Genomic DNA, 23,227 nt, shown 5'->3' with positions numbered 1-23,227 from the left:
CGTCGCACCCTGACCATCTCCGGGCCTTACTTTGCCATATTAGGTTTGAGCCCTGCTGGCCCCTGTAGCTGGTGGGCTGTGGCGCTGTCCCGGCTTCCTGCTAGGCGTTCCCGCGCCTACTCAGGCAGCTGTCGTCCTCCACGTCAGGGGCCGGGCTGTGGAGATGGCGGCTCAGAAGATAAATGAAGGGCTGGAGCACCTCGCCAAAGCTGAGAAATAGTGAGTGAGAGACTCCAGCGTGGGCGTCTGTACGGGCTCTGGGGCCATGCCTCGGTCTGGCCGGGGCTTGGTGCCCGGGGTTGGAGGGAGGGCGCGGGGGCAACCGAGTGGGGGTGGCGCTGGCGGCCTGGGAGGGCTGCGCTTACCGCACCTCCGGAAGCGTGGTTGGTCCGCGCGCCGGAAGTCCGCGCTTCTCTGCTGGGGAATACTCTGCTGCAGTTTCCGCTCTGAACAGGGTTTCACGACCTCGGCCTTTTGGACTGGAGGATTCCCTGTGGTGGAGGCCACCTTGTGCCTTGTAGCATGTGTAGCAGCATCCCTGGCCTCTACCTACGAGATGTCAGTAGCACCCTTCCCCTCCCTCCCTATTTGTGACAACCAGAACTGTCCCAGGAGGAATAAAATCGCCCTGTTGAGAACCACTGTTCTAAAAGACTACCTTGTGTTAGGGATTGGGCTACAGATTTACCCTGAATTTTCCTCGGTGACTTCTTGTCATGTCCCTTTATACTGTTCTGGGGGCAAGAACTGCGCTTCCTTAGTACTTTTATTATGTTTGTTCAGCCAGCTTCCGGCACTGTACGTAGTAGCTACCCAAGAAATATTTGCGGAATTGAATTGATTCTGCCTGATCAGTTTTTGACGCTCCCCTCCATTTCGGTTGCATTGCTCCAACAAATTTTTATCTGGCAGTTAGAGATAACTAAAAGTCCTCGTTGTGTTCTGTGCTAGATGCTTCACATACCTAATCTGACATCCCCACAACTTACCAAATAGAGATTCTCATTTTACAGAAAAGGAAATGAGGCCTGGAGAAGCCTCATAATAACTTATCCAAGGTTGCACAGTGAAAAGATGGCAGAGCCAGTTTTCAACCAGTGGAAAAACTCAGGTTCTTTCTGTTTTACCACATTATGTACTTCCAGGCACTGTGGAAAGTTACTGGGGCTTTTTTTGGTGCAGGTGCCCACAATGATCTATTGAGAGCAGATACAAAAATATTATTAGAACAGCATGTGTAATAAGGACTTTACCAAAGCTGTGTTAACTGTGCTTTGGTAACACAGAGAAGTTTATTTCTGCCTGGGAGAATTTAGGAATATTCACAGAGGTGATTTCTGAGCATGGCCTGAAAAATAAATTTTTAGTTGAGGGAAAATCCTGTGAGAGAGCCTATACACAATATAGTAATGAGCACAGTCTTAAAAAATGTGCTGGGAGAATAGTGACTGTAGAGTAGTTGTAGTGCCCGGGCCTGAGCTAGAGTGGAGAAGAGTTGGGGCCAGACTGTGAAGGGGCTGCCCTGCCCCTCTAATGGCCTTGAACTTTAGCTTTTCTAAAGATTGAATAACCAGCGGGACCTGGTTAGATTTATTTTTTGGCAAGAGAAATATGGTAGAGAAAGGACAAGGGAATGGAGAGGAGAGTGAGAACTTTGGCATATTCAGTAAGCAAACATTTACGAAGTCGTCGCATTACACCGGCTAATGGGGTTACTGAGGTAAAAAGTAGTCTCTTCCTCAAGAGCTTAGGATTCACAGGAGGGCAAGTAAATAGATGAGTAAAAAGAAAGTATTGAATGTTAGAATAGAGGTATGCAGTGGCTTCAGTGGAGATAAAGTATAAGGAAAAGTTGCTACTCTCAGGATGGGAGGCCTGAAAGAGGACAGCAGAACCTGAAGGGTGATCTCTGCATTACAGGTCAATAGGCTGTCATGACAAGGGCCCGAATTAAAGCAACAGTACAGGGGCTTGATTGTGACATTCCTCAGACAGAATTGACAAGCTTTAATGACTTGGCTGGATGTGGAGAGAAAGGCTTGACCCCTAGGTGAAGTAGAGGAGAGACCTTCAGCCAAAACAAGACCAATGAACATGATGGGTGGGTAGGGCTGAGACAGGGAGATGTTGGATTAAGGCTTGAATGTGTTATGTTTGAAATGCCTATAGACAGAGTTGCTCAATAGGTGGCAGGAAAAATGGGCCCGGAGTTTAGGAGAGATTTGGTATTTCTCATCTTCTAATCATAATATGGTTCAATATTATTGAATAGTTTTGTAATTATAATTAATCCCCTCAAACAGGTGGTAGTTTTGTGGGTTTTGGGCCTATGGAAATTGATCAAAGTGTTGGCCTCAACAGAATTTTCTTATTGACTCTTGACAAAAATAGTCAGAAGCTGTAACAGGTGTAGCCATTAAACTAAATTAACCAGGGTGTCTTCTCTCTTCCTAATTAGAGGTGCTTAGTTGACTGGGGATGATATGCTATATTTTTAAGTTTCTAGCTCTTTCCTGTGTAACCCATTAGACATTTGAATGATTATATCTTGTTTTTGATGGGATTTAAAACATGTTAGTATATTGAATATAATGAGTGCTTTGAGGTAGGAGTAGAGGATTAAATTTTTGCTTTTTTGTGTACTTTCAGTATCGTGGATTAGAGTGGATAGACTGCAATTGAAAGATTTCTCTGAGCAATAATATTCTTTGTAAGCTTGAAAAATTGGTTACCAAATTGAATCGCATACAAACACAAATATTAAATTAATTGGCAAAAAATGTTCTTTAAAAGGGCTGATGGGCAATTCACACAACTGTCACAAATGAAGGTGTACCTCTGAGGGCCCTCGGGGATTCTCCATTCTCAGTTAAGGTCCTCCCCTGATGTCTTTGAAGTTAACAGTGTAATAGGTAAGCAGGCTTTCACTAATCAAATTGAAATTCAGAATTTAAAATGGTGTTTATTTAGCAATTCTTATGTACACCCAAGCTTGATAGAGTTAGTTTAAACTGGAAATATGAAATTATTTCAAAATAAAAAGAAAAATAAATTATTGCAGAAAGGGCAAGTAAGATAAGGACTCCAAATTGATTATCCTTTGGTTGGTATCTGAAATGCCAATAGTGATCCTGGAAAGCAGCTTCTCTTTGTTTTCATAACATCTTTGTCTTTCTGATAACTCTCCTGTTCACTGGTGGCTAGTTCCCACCCTTTTTTGGTGAGCCCCTCTGTTGTTCCTCTGAATGTTTGTATTCCTAAATCTTTCTGCCCTTTCTCTGAGGTCTTCCTAGGGGATCTTAATTGGGCTCTTGGTATGGCATATGCTGATGACTCCTCAGTTATTATCTCTAGCCTCTCCTGAGCTTCACTCTACTTATTTGGTACAGTGCTTCAGTGGGCTTCGGGCTTTAATGTGCCTCAAGGCTTGTTATACCCTGGATTTTTGCTGCCACGCCAGAGTCTCTAGTTCAGTATTTTCGAGGCTGTGCTCAACAATTTACATTTCTAGCATATTTTCAGGTAATGCTGGTCTGAGTACCATGCACTGAGAATCTCTACTGTACTTCCATGTTATACAGGTCAAAAGAAGGAAAACCATGTCTATGGCAGTGGGAGGGAAAATGGTGAGGTTGTACTTAATTGTTATGGTTGGATGGAGGTGAGCAAGGTGGGGACTTGGTACCTTTCTTTAATGACCCATAAAGTCATTACAAGCAGAGTTCTGACTTATAAATGTGACTGATAAAATCTGTTAAATGTGTCTTCCTTTCACTTTAGCCTGAAAACTGGTTTTTTAAAGTGGAAGCCAGATTATGACAGTGCCGCTTCCGAATATGGAAAAGCAGGTACGTGTAACTGTAACTGCAATGTGTAATTGTAAAGTAGGCTTACTTCCTCTCAGTATAATGCTTACTCTTAATGCTTCCTATAAGATTCTAATAGTTAAACAACAACAACAATGTGCCCAAGCCCTTGTGTTTTTCCACTTGTTATTTTCAGATGTGTTGAGGGCTGAGTCAGAGATCCGGCTACCTCTGCCTCATTCTCATGACAGCAGAGATGGATAGGCTTGGCAGTACTCAGCTGCATGTTTTTAGCATTGTTTATATATTCTTGAACTTCAGTCAGTTGCATACTATTTCCAAGAGTTTTGCCTTATTCCTCTATTATAGTTCCTGTTGTTGACTAAAGGGTTTTCTTTAACTTTTTAAAATCGTTTAGCCTTATTCTAAGCAGATCTGAAATGATGTGTTTGACACATGTTTTTTCATGAGCCTTACTTTGAGATACACTGATAAACTTTCATGTACTGTTAAGCTACATAAATATATGAATAAATTTGCATATAAGATAAAAACTATCTGAAATAAGCAACAGACAGGGACTTTACTAAAAAGTTAGTATTTTTAATTATGGAATTGCTTTCTGCATATCCACTATTATTTTGGATATAAAGCATAATACAATTCAAAGTACCTTGAATACATTTTATAGTTGTGTTGCTGTAATAAGCACTGACCACACTTGTTACCCTAGCACAGAGATCATGTAGGTATTGTGCTTTGGGAAAACTTTAGTTTTAGTATATCACCAAAGAAAAAGACATTGGGTAAATTGAAACTAATCAGTACAATAAAGGTTTTATTTTCTAATAAAAGTGAAAGCAAATGAGTCTTTAGCACTTTTATTAAAATGTGGAGTATATATCATATTTAAAAAGAAAATGATATATCATATTTAAAAGCAAAATTATGAAAAGTTCAAACTATATGGATTTTATAGACACTTCGTACGAGAATACTTTTGTTGTATATGCATTTAAGACCATGAGCTGCTTTCAAAAATAAATATTTCAGGTCAGATTTTCCCATTAAAGCATCCTTTATTTTCTTTTAATGGGTTATGCAAAATACATTTAATCAGTAGAATAAATGTAGAAATCCAGAGAGGGAAATAGTTTCAGTAGGTGGTTTATTTTCAGTATTTTATTAAAGAGAATTTTAAGAGTGTTTTTAACATAACTTTTTTTAAAGCAGTATCCTTTTTACTTATTTGTAAGCAGCCTTTGGTAAGTTTGCCAAAATCTTTAATACCATATTTCAGATCCAATTCTAATTGTTTTGTTCTGATGATGACACAATAGTGAGCAATATGTTTTAGCTCTTCGGATGCTGAGATTTCTTTTTCATGGAAACCTAAACAGTACAAGAGCTTTATTTTAAAAATGCATTGTTAATTTTTTAGACATTCATTTAAAGGCCATGTCAAAGAGGGGGCCTATTATTAAAAAAAAAAAATTTAATGTGTTGGGCTTTATTTCTAACTAATTTAAAAGATGAAATAAGCTATAACTAAAGTACTGTTTTGATTAAATATAAAAACTGATGAAATAAGTCACTGTCTTTTGTGACAGTACCTGTTATTTGGGCGTATTGTTTTGGCTGATGTAACCTTGGTTTCTCAAAGCTTAGATGTTGGTATTAGAATGACTCCCTGGTTTTTAGTGGAAGTAGCACTAATTTGTAGCCAATAGTTTACAATTTAAAAAAAAAAAAATTTTTTTTGGAAATAACTAAGCTATTGATAAAAAAGTGGTAAGAAAATTGCTTTAAAAAAAATGGCATTTTATAGTTTTTTTTGAAGCTAATATTTGATTAAAATATTTTCTAATTCTTCACACATGATAAATATTTTGGCAATGATTCATTTGAGGGTTTTTTTTAAAATGATGGAAATAGAAAGTCTCTCTTTGTTGTTCTATTTCAGCTGTTGCTTTCAAAAATGCCAAACAGTTTGAGCAAGCAAAAGATGCCTGCCTGAGAGAAGCTGTTGCCCATGAGAATAACAGGGCGTATCTTTTTCAGCCTTTAAAAAGGACTTGACAATTCAATGATTTTGAAAGACATGAATTATTTTTTTCTTATTATACATTTGCTACATGTGGAGTACAATGGCATTAAATTAGAAAATGATTAGAAAAATTCTGTATATGTAAACTCTGTAGGAGCATTTATAGAGACTTTTGATCATAAGGCCCGTACTGCTTTGCAGAGCTACGTTTGAGGGTTTATTTCTGTTGTTTCTGAATGTGCTTGATGATGGTTTTACTTGGGATGAAATGAGGGAAATCTGTAGACAGGTGCTGATGAATGAAGAGGTAGCACAGGTGGTGTGCAAACTGCTGTATAAATATTTTTTAAATATAGTCTTCAGGTATTTGAAATAAGATTTATAACTGATTTAAAACAATACATTTTCCTGAGATATTTTAGAACTTGTACTTGAAAATGTTTATTTTGTCTCACTTGCTAATTATGGTTATCATAACCTTGCATTTTAGTAAAATTCTTCAAATGAATGCATAACTATTATAAAGCATAATAGTTTAAAATCTATGTGTTGTTCTTGTGAATTATTCCTAAGTGATGTCTCTCAGGACTACACCGGTAGTCTTGTTTGTAGGATTTGCTTTTTGGATTATAGCTGAGACAGTGATTTAGTTACCTTTGTCTTTTAAATAGTAAATCTTTAGAAATGATTGATTTGCTTTTTTTCCTTAATTTTGGCTTTGTTACATCCATTCAGTCTTTTTCATGCTGCCAAGTAAGTAAATATTCTCCCACATTTTCATGTTTGCAAATTATTATGTTTTAAATGTTGCCGTTTTCCCACAGGTCAGTAATTTTTTCCTAAATTATAAATTCGTAAATAGTGAATTCTTTTGTATTGATTTAAATACAAGTCATTTCCATTCATTTCAGTAGTCATCTGAACCTTAAAAACCAAGCTCTTTCCTTAAATATACTGTGTTTAAATTAAATTCACCCTAATATTTTTAGGATCATTATGTTCAGTAACCTAAGAAAAAACAAGTTAGAATCTCTTTTTTCCCCTCTTTCTTGGTAGTTACTAGTGCCTACAGAGAAAAGTAGGATGCTTTATCTTGTGTTTATGGAAAGTATTTGTTTCAAAACTTGGATTTAGGTTTGTCAAAGAGTCATTTAACCTTTTTGAGTCATACTTAATTTTGCATCTGCAAAATGAAATCCCTTCAACTCAGATAGCTGATGTTTCTAAGGCATTATTATTGCCTACGAAAATTAAAAAAAAAAAAATATGTCGTGGACTAGTACAAACCTAAAGTAATATATAGTGCCTGAGCCAGTTGAAAGTGAAATTAATTCCCTTACCTGTAATAGAAAATTTCTCCTTCCCCTTATTTAAGATCTCATCCGAGAAATTATATTTTCTTTGCAGAGCTTATGAGCAAGCTGGCATGATGTTGAAGGTCAGTAATGTGTCACAACTGTTCTTTAGGTAAAATGAATTAACTACAAGGTATTGAAGTAAATTTCTTGAGGTTAAAAAGTCTCTTTGCTATAAGGGGAGAAATGTTAAGATTTTTTGTCCAAAGCAATGCTAGTTGGGCCCATAGGGTACATTGTGTGTGTCATAAAACAGGGAGTTTTAAAAGTGAAATTTTAGAGACTGCATTGGAGGGAAATGGGAACCACAAGATTCTAAGCTTTGTAACCAGGGGAGAGTGTATCGTTAAACAGAGCTATGCAGGAGGTTTCCCTACTTTCGAGAACTGTAGGACATCTTAATATATTAAAAATTTACGAGTATATGTTTTTTACTACCCATGGGCTATAGAGAGATTTTTGATTGTTTTATAAATATCAGTTGACATCAAAGAGAACCATAGACTTAACCTGTTGCTATATAACTGATTATTTTTGAATGGAATATTTTGGCTGATGCGCCTGTGCCTCTTTTCATATTGTTGTCTTAAAAACAGGTTGAGGATTTATATCCTGTTGTGATGAGACTGAACGTGTTACTTTATGACACAAACTCTCAAAATATGCCAGTGGCAATTGAAATAGGACATTTTCCTTTCCGTTTTTATGTTCTCTAATATGGTAAAAAGTTATTTTGAATTATTGTAAAGCTTCGTTGTAAGAACTTATTTTGTTTTTAATTTCTACAACTTTTATAATCTTAAGTTACTGATTTTTTAAAGGAAATACATGTTCAGTATGGAACATTTAGAAACACTGAAAGAATATTAGTAATAGCTGTTAACATGCTTAGTTTTTTTTCTAGTTGTTTTTCAATACATGTACATTTTCACATATATATAGAAAACTGCTAATGTTCTTCACACAGTTTTGTACAATACTGTTTTTATTTAACTTTTTCATAGATTTTCTAATGTCATTAAAAAAATACTTTCATAATATGTATCAAGGATTTTAAGAGTTCATAAATTCTAAGTTCATAAAATCTAAAAGATTTGAAGAATTTAAGAGTTAATAAAATCTAAAAGTAGATAGCATAGATTTATGCATAAGGATGTTTGTTGCTACATTGTTTAAGAAAATAGCAATTGTCTATATTTTTAATAACGAAAATATTTATGATAAACTGTTATATAGCCATTGTAATAAAGCTTTTCTAGCTGAAACACAGGAGTCCGATTGACTTGGTGATACAAGTCAGGTTATTGGCCTCAGTCCTTAACAACTAGAATTTTTCCTATAGCTGAAGGAGCCAGGTGTCTGCCCTGCCTCCTGTCTCAGTTCCCCCTGAGTCAAGGACGCACTGTGGTACTTCGTGTAGTCCCTGTGTACTTTCTGCCCACTATTAGCATATAATACCTTAGTACAGAAATGCTAGCGCACTAATGATATGTAATCCTCACAACCTCAGTTTATACTCTAACAGCCAGGCTACAGCTTTAGTTTTCATCAAAAGTTATGAAAAATCATTTCTGTTGCCCTAATATCAGTGTAATTTGAGGATTTGAAAGGCACTGCTTTGAATGAAGGAAAAATAAACTGAATGAGTAGGGGGAAAGACAAAAGAAAATATTTTCTGTCATTCTCTTGTATTTAAATTAAATGCTTTTGGACAGTCTTTGGCGTCATTAGTAGAAGTCTTGAGCTACATGGCCCATAGTTACTTCTGTGAGCTAATATTTCCATTATTTGTCATACAGACCTTCACATTCATCCTCTAACAAGGCTTTGGAAGTAACAGTTTGTAAGTGGAGGCACAGGGGAAGACACAGGGACTTGTTGAATCAACCTCTGTTTCTGTCATTTTACAGCTGTTATGATTTCATATCCTGTTTGCTCCACAGAAGTAATAAGGTGCCTAAGGTACACAAGCCACTGAAAATAGGCATATTTTAATTTTCTCCTTTGTGATTTTGCCATATTAGAAGAACATGATGAAGAGAATAAAATCGTGTAACTTTAAAGAGTAGGCAGCCCATCATTTTTAATAAAGAGGAGTCTGTGTTATGGTTGGGCTTCTGCTGTTCGTAGTCATGCTTGATTTGATACAAAAGCAGGAGGATGTATTTACTGATTTTTAAACACGTGACTTAGATGGTTATTTCATGTCGAGTTCATGTGGTTCTTGCTCTGTATGTCTTATCTAACAAGGGTAAGACTCATGAAGGATAGTACCCTGTGTTATATTTCTTTTTATTCCCTTCAATGTTTTGCCTATTGTAGATGCTCAGTATATATTTATTTAAGTAAAGGGTAAGTGAACTGAGAGAAGAAATACGCTGTAAAAGCCAAAGTGCCCCTCAGGATTAAAGTGGGTGAAATAGATTTTGTTAGAGACTTACCTCTCCTTCATACCAAATATCCTTCAACATATACTGTGGACGCTTGATTCTTTCCTTGACCTTTGGTTTCTATAACATAAAAGATTTTTTTTTTATTGCGTTTTGAGGATATATTAGCTGATACCACTCCACTTGAGTTCAATAGCAACATATTTTGTATAGTATCTTTCAGTCTGTTTTATTGTTATTTAGCTCCATAGCCAAATAGTAATTTTAAAACTTTATTTTGAAATTAGTAAGAATGAGACAAGCAAGTTTCACATCCTAAAACATTTGTCAGCTTAGTGAGGGACTGAATAGGCAGACTTGAAAACAATCCACAAGATGTCAGCCTGGAGCCTACTTTAAGATACAACATGTCAACCCTAAGGAAATCATGCCTGTATAGTTTTTATCTAGCTTTTAAATGAATTTTTTAAGTTTTTTTTTTTAAAGTTTGAAATAGAGATATTAGATATGAGATCCACAGGATGCTGAGACTTATGATTTAATGGTAAGATATAGAGTTATTCTGTTGATGACACTTAGCATGGAAGCAGATTGCAAACTCAGATGAACTCAGGGTGTAGGAGAGTGGCTGAAACGAAAGAAGCCAGTGGGGGGAAATGCGGCTACCTCATGAAGTGGTACGCCTCCAGCAGGACAGCTGCTATGCAGTCCTAGTGTATTATTGCCACGTGGGAATGCAAATCTACTGATGCCATAGCTTTTGATATTTTTTTAAATTGGAAGTTATAAAACAACTTTTGTGAAAGTATATGACTTAAAAATACTGACTGGTTCAAGTAAGGTGCACTTGGAAATGATATGCAGCCCTTGGGCCACCAGTTTGCAGCCTTTGGCATATGTCTTGTATATAGTACGGACTCAGTAAATGTTCAAAGAATTGTGACTGCTTAGAAAACAGTAAAGGGCAAGCATTTTGATTTCCACTGTTTGTTTAGTTTCCCTGACACACTGCGAAATGATGATGAACTGTTTAGGAATTAACTAATAAACTTTTGGCTAAATGAAACTTGATGGGTAGAATAACCATGTGAAGGCGTTTTATTTTAAGTATGTTTATTGTATACGTTTTGAATCATTTACTTTTATGAATCAGGGATAATATAGTTGAATTTTGGATTGTTAACTCTGTTTCTTAAGGTGATGCACTTAACTGATCTATGCTATATCCTTCACCTAAAGGAGATGCAGAAACTACCAGAGGCTGTTCAGCTGATTGAGAAAGCCAGCATGATGTATCTAGAAAACGGCACCCCTGACACAGCAGCAATGGCATTGGAGCGAGCTGGAAAGTGAGTATGCACAGTCTCTGTATAGAAGTCATTGTCTTTGTGTTTTAATAAAGTCCTTTGAAAAACAAGTTTTGTCTTTCTCATGTAAGTCAAATTTTCTCGTCTAATTTAGGCTTATAGAAAATGTAGATCCAGAAAAAGCTGTACAGTTATATCAGCAGACAGCTAATGTGTTTGAAGTAAGTTTGATTTTTATTTTTTATTTTTGTTTAAGAATACTTAGAATATTTAGATTTGTAATATGTAGGAAAACAGAAATGCAGCTATGTCTTAAAACTTTTCTGTACTTACAACTGAACTCTATTTTTTCTGTTAGATAGTAATGACACGGACTAGCAGTTTTGGTGTCATTTCCCCCACCCCCCGTTCCCCTCGCCCTCCCCGCCCCAAATCCCCAAGTCAAGTGCCATTACTTTTTTATCCGATAATTATTGGAGGAAAAAAGCCCTGCATTAAAGCAGCCGACACTGTCTTTTCCTTGGTTCTTTCAGAATGAAGAACGTTTACGACAGGCAGTTGAATTGCTAGGAAAAGCCTCCAGACTACTGGTACGAGGACGCAGGTAAGTTTACTGAAACTGCTCATGTATGTCCATGTATACCTTTAGCTCATGTTTGGAACTATTAAGTACTTTTGGGATTGGCTTGTTAATCTATTTTGGTATAAGCAGGCCACACAGCAGAAAAACTGATGTCTATAAGATGGCACATTGAGTTAAATATTAAAAAAGCTGCTGTTTTTCTAAAGTGTAATCCCAAAATGTATCACGCATTATGCTTTTATTGGTTAAGAACTGGCTCAGCAGAATGAGAAAGAGCAGTTTTCTTCATCTGCTATTTAGTTAGACTATAATGTCTCTTGCTTGAGGAGGAATGTTTATGTAGGTATAGGTAACAAGGTGCCTTAAATGCTCACCCATGAAAATGGACAGCTTTTTGACAGCTAAATAGTATCACTAGATAATGTATTTACTTTTGTATCTTTTAAACATATGACCTAAGGCACAAACAACTGGACCCTAGAAACCTGGAATCCCTATTGAATTTTCCTTTTGTTTTTTACGTTATCTCAATTTTAGTAAACAATTTCTGTCATGAATAAAATTCTGTGTAATGACATTTAAGATAAACACCCTTAGGAAATGATAAGTCTAAAGATAGATCAAGATCATTTTAATTGAAATTTGCCCATACCTCTCCATATGTTTTGTCAAGGAATGAAAAACAAATGACTGAAGAATCTATTGATCTCTTCTTGGGATTGAGTTAAACTTTTTCTTCGTGGAGACTCAGTTTCTAAAATATAATTCAAACAGATTTAGAGTAGTACCAGAATAAATTAATATAAAATTAATAATTATTAAACATTCTCATTTAAATATATGACTTTATAGGACCTTTTTAAAAATTAGATGACCATTGGTTAACAAAATTATATAGGTTTCAAGTGTACAGTTCAACAGTATGTCATATGTATATTGTGTTTTCACCACCCGAAGTTAAATTTCCTTCTGTCAACATATTTGATCCCCTTTACCTTCATCTACCTCTGTCTCTGTCCCACTTCCCCTATGCTAACCATTAAGCTGTTGTCCATGTCCATGAATCTCTGTTTATTTGTCTTGTTCTTTTGTTGCTTTCAGTTTTATGTCTCATATGAGAGAAATCATATAATTCTCAACTTTTTCTGTGACTTATTTTGCTTAGCATGATTATCTTGAGTTCCATCCATGTTGTCACAGGTGGCAGTATTTCATCTCTTCTTATGGCTGAGTAATATTCCATTGTATTTATGTCCCATATCATCTTTATCCAATCCTGTCAAAGGATACTTCAGTTGTTCCCATGTCTTGGCCACTGTGAATAATGCTGCTATGAACATCAGGGTGCAAACATCTTTATGGATAAATGTTTTCAAATATTTTGGGTAAATATCTAAAAGAGAGATTGCTGGGTCATATGGTAATTCTAGTCTTAATTTTTTTGAGGAACCTCCATACTGTTTTCCATAGTGGCTGTACCAATTTACATTCCCACCAGCAGTGTATGAGGGTTCCTTTTCCCCCACAACATCTTCGACACTTGTTACCTGTTTACAAGACCTTTTTCATTGATTAGTTTTTTTGTTGGTCTAAACACAATAACATTTTTATTTTGTTTTTAAATTAGGACTTTGTATTAAAATATGAGGCAGAATTTATAAATGTCTTGAGGCACATTACCTTTATTCATCTTAATCTTGGCTTCTTAGAAATTAAAATGATTGAAATCTCTGGCAATTTCCAACTAATAAATGGTGTTCTAATAAGCTGAGTTTAGTCTCTGAAAGGATTTTCTATAGAAACAAAGCTGTTCATGGTGGTGGTCTCAGGCTCTTGCAGAATAGCTGAACTGAAAGATGGTACCTGGATTCTGACCCTTGTGAGCAGGGCCCCTGAACTATAGAAACAGGGAATGGTGACGTCGACCCTTTTAATTACAGGGCAGACAGGCACATCCGGAATCCTTTTACCTCCTTTTCTCACTTATTCCTACCCCAGTAGTATGAATCGAATGAGCAGCAGGAGTGAGAATGTTATGTGGCTATGCTTGAAAGGTGGACATTTATGAATCTAGGGCAACCAATAAGTCCTTTATTTACTTTATGAATTTGTTTTATTGCTTTTTTTCTTTTTAGTAAAAATACATTTAAAAATGATAGTGTTTTGTGCAGTGTTTGAACAAAAATTAATTTTATGAAAATATTTTTTAAGTTGTGTAACAATGTAAAAATAGATTACAATTTACTCAGGAATATTAAGGAATTTGGTATTTGGAAAAGCGTTGCTGGGTGCATGTAGTATGAGAGAATTAAAAGTCAGCTGCCACAGTAGTTCTTTCAGGAATTTAGGGAGTGTAGGGTAAGAAACACATGGAGAATCTGTACTAATAGAAAGGCAATTGAGATAATTTATGCGCTGTTTGAATATCTTGAATATATACTTCGATTACAATCTAATTTGATGCTATCAGTTGCCTAAAAGAACTAAAAGTAATTTAATAATATTTAATAGAATGGCATGAAATTTGAAATTTTATGCTTGTTATATTTAGGTAATATGCTTATATTTCTTACATTAACTTAAGACTGTCAGATTTAATTCTAACTTAACAATAGTTAATGTCTTAGTGTTGAAGAGCTAAATAATTTATTTAATATGTTGATATTACTCTGCTTTTCCTTCACTTCTGGACAGTTGTAATGCAGATGTGAGTCAGATTTCATTTAGGTTGTATCTGGGAGGCCTGAAATCAGTCCTAGACCATTGCCTTTGTTCCCTCCTGGGAAAGGCCTTTTCAACAAGTTGATCAGACTTACTGTGAGGCTTTCTGTTCCTCTGCCTTGCAGAGAAGACCTAAGGTACCCTAAGGCAGTTGAGCAGATTGGCACACTGTGTGGGTGGCTCTTGGTGACCCTAATCTGGAGAGGGGCTTCTCAGAACTTTGCAGTGATTCTCAGAGAGGAGGATAATTAAACTTCCATTTTAGTTAACCACCCCACTCCAGTCACTCCCACTTGTAAGACTTTCTTAGTTAAAAAAAAAGTACTTCCCACCAGTTGTCTGAGACAGTTACATGATTTTAAACACAGGAAGGAATAGATGTACGTGTGAGGGGCGGGAAGGAACTCATTAAGGATAATCACTAGGTTTGTCTTGCATAACTGTGTCCTGTCCAGTGTGATGCCTAGGTTTATTGGAGAATGATGAAAAGCTCTGTTAGCAATACAGTGAATTGGCTGAAAAGTTTCATAGGTAGTTAAAAATATATTCTGCAGTTGAGGTAGTTGGGGCTGGAGGGAGAATTTTGAGTCATTGTGAGGGAGTGTCCATTGAAAGCTGGGGTTGAGTTGGGTCCTATGACAAATTCCTATCATATACACATAACTTTTGTAGGGCTTACATTTTGTTTTATTTTTGAATTACAGGAAAATGAAAATTCTCTTTTCAGCAAAACCAGATACATTTTATTTATTTTTTAGGAGTATTGAGAATTACCTCTGTGTTTCATTATAAGTAATAAATAATTTTCTGGATACATTGGGAAATTGGTGGCTTTGTATGTCACTTTTATGGACTTTTAGCAAAGTTAATCAATATTTTTTTTAGCCAAACCAGTATAAGTACAATGTGTTTATCTTGGATGGCTGTTTTGCTAGGTAGGTGTTAGCACGTGGAAATGCTGTTTTTATGCCAAGGAAATAAATCATGTGTAAAGAATATAGTCTTTATAGCTAAATGTATGAAAAGCTTAAACTATTGAGATTTGTACTTGAAGGATATAATTGGGATATTGTGTTCATAGAATGTTGTGATGTAATTTATTTTTTTAAAACAAGATCTGTGATAAACTCATGGTCACAATTACAAGTGATACATTTAATCCTTCCATATTAATTTTCTATTTCTGCACAACAAATAACCACAATCCTAGTAGCTTAAAACCACACTCACTTATCGTCTCACAGTCTGGTATGTCAGAAGTCTGGCATTGTGTAGCCAGTTCCCCTGCTCAGGGTCTTCTCCAGGCTGAAATCACAGTGTCAGGTAAGGCTGCAACCTCATTTCAGGCTCACTGGTTGTTGGCAGAATTCCTTTCCTTGCAGCTATCGGACAGGTTCCTGTTTCCTTGTTGGCTCTCAGCCAGGGGCCACTTTCAGCTCTAGAGGTGCCTGCAGTTCCTTGGCATATACCCTCTGGATGGTTTACAGCATGGTAGCTTGCTGCTGCTTTGAGGCTGGCAAGAGCACAGTTGTCTTGACACCCAATCTATAACCTTTCAAGGGCTCACTGATTAGGTCAGTCCTATCTAGACAGTCTCTTTGAGTGAATGATTCACTCAAAGTCAGTTGTTTAGTATCCTACTCTCGGGAATGATATCTCATATTCAAGCGGGGGGTTAAATAGGGAGTGTATATGAGGTAAGAGAATCTTGGAGAACTAATTCTGCTACCATGCCCAATTTATAAACTGACTTTGTTCCTACAATTTAGTAAGTCGATCTTTGGAAATTCAGAATGCATTTCTCTAGTGAGTCTTATTTTATGAGACAGTAAATTGCCAGAGCGCAGCCCACAAAGATTCAATTTAATTCATAATGTGAGTTAAACCACACCACTTATATGCAAATATTTTAAAAAGATAATTAACACAAAAAATAACTGCATCTTTTTTATATTTTTAATTTGGGTCACAGCAACATCTTTCTCCCTCTGTATCCTAATAGTGCAGACTGCTTCCCCTTTTTGGCTATTAGGATGAGAGAAATGGGTGAAGATTCCAAAATTCATCCAGTCAAAAGATGCTAGTAAAGGAGTCCTGGAATTGAGTATAGTACAGCTTACAGAGGTGAGGCTCTGATTAGAGTTTGATGGGATTGGGGCTGGGAGGTAAAGAGGTAGGGCCTTAGAGGATCAGAGGAAGATTTTTGGTGATCCTTTCCTCTTCATTCTGACATCTGAGTGGGGTGGAAGAAAAGGAAAATGTGTGAAAGTAGATGGAAGAAGATGAATGTTGAGGCTCAAAGGTGACAGGAAGGACTTTTTGTAGCCCTCTGCCTGTCTGCCTTCTGCTGCCGCCCTTTTCGGCACCAGTGCTGTTAGGGCTCACCTAGGGAGCAGTGGAGTATGCGACGGTGTGGACAGAGTGCTCCTGTGATGTCTGGATGGAAGGAAAGATATCTGGGATGATTAAATTGAGGGTTGCCTTTCTAATACATTTCACAAATGTTAATAAAGCAGTTTGTCGAATTCAATAGATACCAACTAATGAATGATCCTTACCAAATTTAAAACTCTCTATTTGAAGTAACCTATCCATAGTTCTTTTGCTTTGTCGGGTTGACTCCTAAAAGGGCAAGTCGAGCATTTACTAAGACAAGCCATATGAGCAGAGCTCATGGAAAGGTGGGTTACAAAGCAGTTGCTAAACTGCCTGATAACTTCTTTATTTCTCTATAATCTGTAATATCAAATGCATTACAGGAATGACCTCTGCTATAGATTTAGACTTGCCTTGTTTTACATTTCTTTGTCTTTAGATTTGATGAAGCGGCTCTCTCTATTCAGAAAGAAAAAAATATTTATAAGGAAATTGAGAATTATCCAACTTGTTATAAGGTATGTTTTGAAAGTGCTTATTTTTGGCTTTACTTAGGTAATTTTTCATATTGGTGTAACCATGTACTTATGACCAGATTCCATGGATATTTATTTTTAAAATAATGCTTTATAGGCTTCTTTTTTTGGCCAAGATGGAGTAAGCCCACTGTAGCCTGTCTCTCCTGCTGATCACAGTAAAATTTCTGGACAGAATATATAGAGTAATTACCCTCGGACTCTGAAAAGTAAATAGAGTAGGAGGACTGTGGAGGGGAGTGAGCACTTGGAGAAGCAGCCAGTACAAGAGTGGGTTTCAAGGGTTTTTCCCTATCTCTTTTACGGCATTGACTTGAGCCCCAATTATGGAGCTGGGCAGCAGAGGTTCCAGCAGCTAAAACTTTTAAAGAACCATCTATCCCATCTTCTAACCAGAGGAACTGAGAAAGGAGGCCCCATTGTTTTCTCCCTTGGCTTTGCTCCATAGAAATGATTGTGCGGCTGGTCACATAGCTGTAGTCATAGAGCTACAGCTGTGGTGGTGGCACAGGCAGATAGAACACCAAAGGAAACCCAACCTCTTTGGCCAGAGGAATTGGGAAGATAAGTTAAGACAGCAAGGAGAAAACCCCAGAAAGGGGAGCTGGAATAGGGAATCCCGAGTGAGGGAGTGAGTGTACGCACACGTGCCCACACAAGTCTTGGTTTTACTCTGCAGCTGTACATGTGTGGGTCAGATCTAGAGCAGCGGAGCATGGGCTTTGAGAACTACAATAAGATTAAACCACTGTCCAGGGCTCATAGCATCCTTGAAGGGCTCATGTGTCGGGTAGAGCCCAAGCAGCAGAGCAGGGAACTATACTAAGACTAGAGCCAGTGTCCATTAAAAGCAGATAGAATATGCAGTCTGAGCCTGACGGGGTGATTGCCTTCTGGAAATCCATCTCTCCTAAGAATTATAGGAGGGTCTATGCAGTATAAGATTCAGTGCCCAGGATACAGTCCCAAATTACTCCACATGGAAAGAACCAGGAAAATATGACCAGTTTTCAGGAGAAAAGATAACTGATGCCAACCCAGTTATGACCCAACTGTTAGAATGATCAGATCAGGACTTTGAAGTAGTCATCATAACTGCTATAAGAGGCAAAGATAAACACAGGTGAATGAATAGACAAGGACTGATTTTTTTCAAAATAATATAAATCATAAAAATGAACTAAATGAGAACATTAAAACTGAAAAAGCAGTGTCTGAAATAAAATACTGCCGTAGGCTTAATGTGATAATGGAGATGACAAAGAGTAAGTGAATGTGAAGATCAATAAAGTATCAGAAAAATAGAAATAAAAAGATTGAAAAATACTTTGTGAAGAGCTATTTTACCCATAAGAACTTATAGTCATATCTTCGATTTTATTAATGCTTTTGTTGCCTTATAAATGGTATCATTGCTTCTGTTATTTGGTTTTCATTCATTCCACTTTTCCTAGTATCTGTTTAAGAATTCCAAAGTATAATTGTAGAGTTATGTCCTCCCTTTTTTATTCTCTTTTCAAGATTTGACCTGTATAGATATTTAAAAGAAATTTTCTTTAAAATGTGTGATGGCGTTCTAAGCCTTTGTTACTCCAGGTGTGGTCCTCAGACTGGCGGTATCAGGACCACCTGGGAGCTCGTTGGAAATGGCAGAATCTCAAGCTTGCTGCGGGCCCACTGAATCAAAGTCTTCATTTTAAGAAGACCCTTGGGTGATTTATGTGTACATTAGAGTTTGAGGTGTACGGCATATCAGGATATTTTCCCTCAGATGTCCTGTGGAAGTTACTGTAGAATTTATAAATCTCTTTATTTAAAACCAATACTCAGAAAGTTAAATTCCAGATGTCAGGAAATTGACTTAAATTGATATAAATTTTGACCATAATCACCTGTTTTGTTTTAGAAAACAATTGCTCAAGTCTTAGTTCATCTCCACAGAAATGACTATGTGGCTGCGGAAAGATGTGTCAGAGAAAGCTACAGGTAAGATGTTGACAGCATTGTCTTGACTTGCAATGTTAACATTTCTATAAATCTGAGATAACTGCTTAGACAAATATTCCTGGTCATGAAACTTTAAAAAAAAAATAAATTTCACAGTGATAAAAGCACTTAACTACCATTTCAGCTTTTACAGCAGGATTTTTACAAGTTGTGTTCTTTTGTGTGTTTTTCTCCTGAGGACTTCCATGAGCATGGATGATTTGCATGATTTTGTTATATTTGCCTTCTAAGGAAAAAAGAACAAACAAAAGTAAAGTTTGCAAAATGTGTTACAGGAAGATCAGAATCGGGGCTTTTCCTGTTAGAGATATTTAAAATGAGCAGTCTCAGTCTGGGCACTGTTGACATTTTGGGCTGCATAGTTCTTTTTCTTTGGGCCTGTCCTGTGTATTGTACACTGTCTAGCCGCATCCCTGACCTCTGCCCACTTATAACAATTGAAAATATCTCCAGATGTTGCCAAACACCAGCTGGGATGCCTAGTTGAGAGGGAACAGGTGCGGATGTATGATTTTTTCTTGCTTTAGCATTCCAGGTTTCAATGGGAGTGAAGATTGTGCTGCACTGGAACAGCTTCTAGAAGGATATGACCAGCAAGACCAAGATCAAGTGTCAGAGGTCTGCAACTCACCACTTTTCAAGTACATGGACAATGATGTAAGTGGCCTTTTTGTTAGCTTTCTTCTTTCCTCTTGAATGGTAGAGGCTTCTAGTGAGATATTTTTCTCCTATAGACTTATGAGATTTTCTTCCTCTATTTTGTTTTTTGTTTTACCTCAGGATACCTTTCAAAAGGGAACTTGGCATTTACTCTGAATGTTGCTGTAGGTTTAGAATGTTCGAATGTCAACCATTGGGTTTACAGCCAGTTATTATCCATCTACCTGTGTTAATCATGTGTGTATTTTTTAATTCATCCCCATTTTTCAGCTTCCATCTGTTGACGTCTATGGGTTGCTTAGTTTAAGTTTCTTTTAGGCTCACTGAAAGAGACCCATCATACAGTAGCCTCTGTAATTCAGTGTACTTGTTGGAATCCCACTTCTATGACAGCTAGCTATGTGATGCAGGTTATTAATTAACTATCTGTAAGCCTCAGTTAACTCATCAGAGGAAATGGTCCCTGTCTTCTCAGCTTGTCATAAAGAATAGACTAGGCCATGTTTGCAAAACAGCCTCCTACGGTTCCATACACAGAAAGTGAGCTGTGATAGTGGGTTTCTCTTCTTTCAGATCTCCCTTTTGAAGTAAATTTGTGAGCACCTGTTCATTTGATTTGGTCTTGCAACTTTAGGTTTTGAAGGTCTTGCAAACCTTTAATTTTTTTTTATCACAGTGTATATAGAAGAACCATTTTTTTCCTGGGTAAATTCTTAATAGGCTTTTATAAATTTGTATATTTTCTTAAAGAATTGTCCGTAGCTTACACTCTTCATTTATTCAGCAGATCTTTATTTTGTAGGAACTACAAATATTACTTAACTTAATATGTCCTAATTATCTCAAATTCCTAAGCGTGGTGTATAATTGACATTTTTGCTAGTTGTGTACTTGTCACGTCATGGTTATGAGCCATCTGACAGCAGAGCAGTGTTGACTTTTGTCATGATTGTTTTTCCTTCTTAAGTGGTAGTGTTGGTTTTTATGAGGTAGAGAGCTGGGAACTACCTTTTATTCTGTTGTTGAGACATCACCTACGGAGATGTTAGCTGTCCAGCTTTTGAGAACATGCTTTGTCATTGACAGTATGCTAAGCTGGGCCTGAGTTTGGTGGTTCCAGGTGGGGGAATCAAGAAGAAAGCGGCAGCAACACCACAGGCTAAGCCTGAAGGCACCACTGCGACTGCTGCTGAGGAAGACGAAGATGAATATGCAGGAGGGCTGTGCTAGACTTTACCGAAAGAAAGGAGAGAATCCGGACACGCCATTCATGGATTTGGAACTTATCTAAGGAACTTATTCAGACTTCAGCGCAGTCATGGTTTTGAATACTAATAAAGACTGATTTTTTAGTTACCATTTCCCCCAATCACCCATTTTACCCACTACCTGTAAAGTTTTTTTCTCTTTCCATAAGAGCTTTTCTAAGACAGCAACAGGAATTAACAGAAAAAAAGTGGTCACATTTAAATACAGTTGATTTTAAAGTTTGCAAGCCAAATTCTAGACTCATTATGTTCTAAATAAAAGGGACAGTAGGCATAGCTATTTTTTTCTCTTGGGCTCTTGTAATTTATTGTTAAAGATTGTTCCTTGCATTTTCTTTAATAATTGCTGCTAAAATTGAAGTTTGCTAGTTAAACAAAATAGTATTTTAAATAATTGTTTTGAAAAGGATATTTATTCCCCATGATATTAGGTACATTTAAATTATTAAATCTTTTCAGATGTGAGATTGGGACAGAAAGCTATTTTCAGCCTTATAATATTATTTAGCCCAATACAAGATGCATTTAACATCTTAGACGTGAATTTGAAAGTTCCCAAGATAGCATATGAAAGTTATTCTGTAAATGTCTTCCATTTCTCTTTGAAATATGGGCATTCTACCTGAAAAAACACCGAGTGACTGTCTCCAAACCCATTTGGTTCTTAACTAAGCGGGAACTAATGTGGACCTTTTTAGGCATTCTAACAGAGGCAGTGTTCCTGTCAATCTATATATACATTTTTTTCCCTCCAAAAAATTTTGATTCATTTAGACTTATAACAGGGCAGTAATTTGACATGAGAGATGCTATATGCCACAAAAATTTAGCTGAAATGGAAGAATTATTTTGAAGTACTTATATTTCAAGTAGTGTGCTACCAGTATTTTGATCCTCTAAAAAGCCTATTTTAAAGCATTCCTCTTTCATCCTGAATGGCTTAGACCCATCTCCCAATCTATTAATTAGAAAGAGGCTCCAAACACCAGCAGTATATACTCTGCAGGCAGACACTACCCAAAGTGGTTTCCTGTTCATTCCCATCCTGTCTCTGTCTCTTCATAGAGTCCTACCTGATGCAAGTACACTGTGCTTAGTTTTGCTAGGCTTCCTGAAAACACTAAGGTAGATTATCACAAGTGGTCTTAGTTGCAGTTGGTTACTTGGGAAAGCTTAGAATAAGATCTTCATATGGCAGGTGTGTTTGGGTTGGGCAGATGTGATGGAAATTTTTATTGAAGAGCTCATTCAAAACTAATAAATTTGACATTTCGATTCCTAAAGTTACTTGCATAGTTCAGCAGGTAGCAGCAGCTAATTGTCAATAATTGTATGGAGATTAACTTTGAACAATCTCAGTAAAACTATATTTAGGCAGTTATCTTTAATGACATTAATATTTCAAAGATCCTGTTATTGTTGCTGTGTCCTTTAGATCGAGTGAGGAACTTCAGGAGTCTTACAGTAATGTTATTTGAGCTAATTAATCTGTTTAAACAGATTTGGCAGATTTTAAAGGTATTTTACACCATTTCTTTATAGACCATGTATTGTCCATTACGGCCTTGGAGACTTTTTTTTTACTTTTACTCTTTTCTTATGTATTAAAAACAAGGAATGAATCAGTGCATTCTGTAGCAGTAGGGAGTCTTGACATAAAAGGCTTTATGGAAGTACAGCCTTTCTCCACCCTCCCAGCCCATGTTTAAGAACTAACGTGCAGGACGTGTGGACATCTCTTTGATGTCAGGGTTCGTCTGTGTGGCATCCAGTAAAGAGCGTTGGCGCCACCTTTATGCATTTAGACTTAGGTCTTTATCCTCAGAGTATTGTCAGAGTGGAAGAGTCGGTGTTTACAACAGGGAAAAATATTTTCCAGAACTTACGTTATCACTTTTACCAAAGTGGAAGTCTGCATGAACATGCCGAGAAATTAATATTCAATGTTACGTTATATTGTAAGTGTAGTCAGCCTACAAAATATATTTAATATATTGAATTGTACATATGCAGAGTATGGTATTTGTGTATGGAATCTGTGCTTTATTCCTATTTTTTCCAGTTCTTTGATGAGTAGAATATTAAATGTTGTTATGGAAATGAAGATTACTGCTTCTATGGGAAGATAATTATAAAAATAAAATCTGAAACAAGTATGATTATTTTTATTA

At 36.6% G+C, this 23,227-nt stretch overlaps 1 protein-coding gene across 1 annotated transcript; it reads left to right on the top strand.

The window, feature by feature from the left end:
- Positions 1–23,227, top strand: NAPG (NSF attachment protein gamma). Its single transcript, XM_011366150.2, has 12 exons — positions 1–219; positions 3,781–3,848; positions 5,770–5,854; positions 6,589–6,606; positions 7,261–7,291; positions 10,838–10,947; positions 11,060–11,126; positions 11,439–11,509; positions 17,025–17,103; positions 19,028–19,107; positions 19,656–19,785; positions 20,875–23,227. Exons 1-12 carry the CDS (start codon positions 164–166, stop codon positions 21,016–21,018), a joined length of 939 nt encoding a protein of 312 aa, XP_011364452.1. The 5' UTR covers positions 1–163; the 3' UTR covers positions 21,019–23,227.

Source organism: Pteropus vampyrus, unplaced genomic scaffold (assembly GCF_000151845.1).
Source record: "Pteropus vampyrus isolate Shadow unplaced genomic scaffold, Pvam_2.0 Scaffold122, whole genome shotgun sequence".
Lineage (NCBI taxonomy): Eukaryota > Metazoa > Chordata > Mammalia > Chiroptera > Pteropodidae > Pteropus > Pteropus vampyrus.
Note: the sequence above shows the minus strand (reverse complement) of the source record. Positions and strands in the feature narration are given on the sequence as shown.

Bases quoted from the DNA above. Each gene is read 5' to 3' on its own strand.
- NAPG (XM_011366150.2), top strand. From the start codon at position 164: ATGGCGGCTCAGAAGATAAATGAAGGGCTGGAGCACCTCGCCAAAGCT. The intron at 7,292-10,837 runs GTCAGTAATGTG...CTTCACCTAAAG, and splicing joins AAGCTGGCATGATGTTGAAG to GAGATGCAGAAACTACCAGA. The intron at 10,948-11,059 runs GTGAGTATGCAC...CGTCTAATTTAG, and splicing joins GCATTGGAGCGAGCTGGAAA to GCTTATAGAAAATGTAGATC.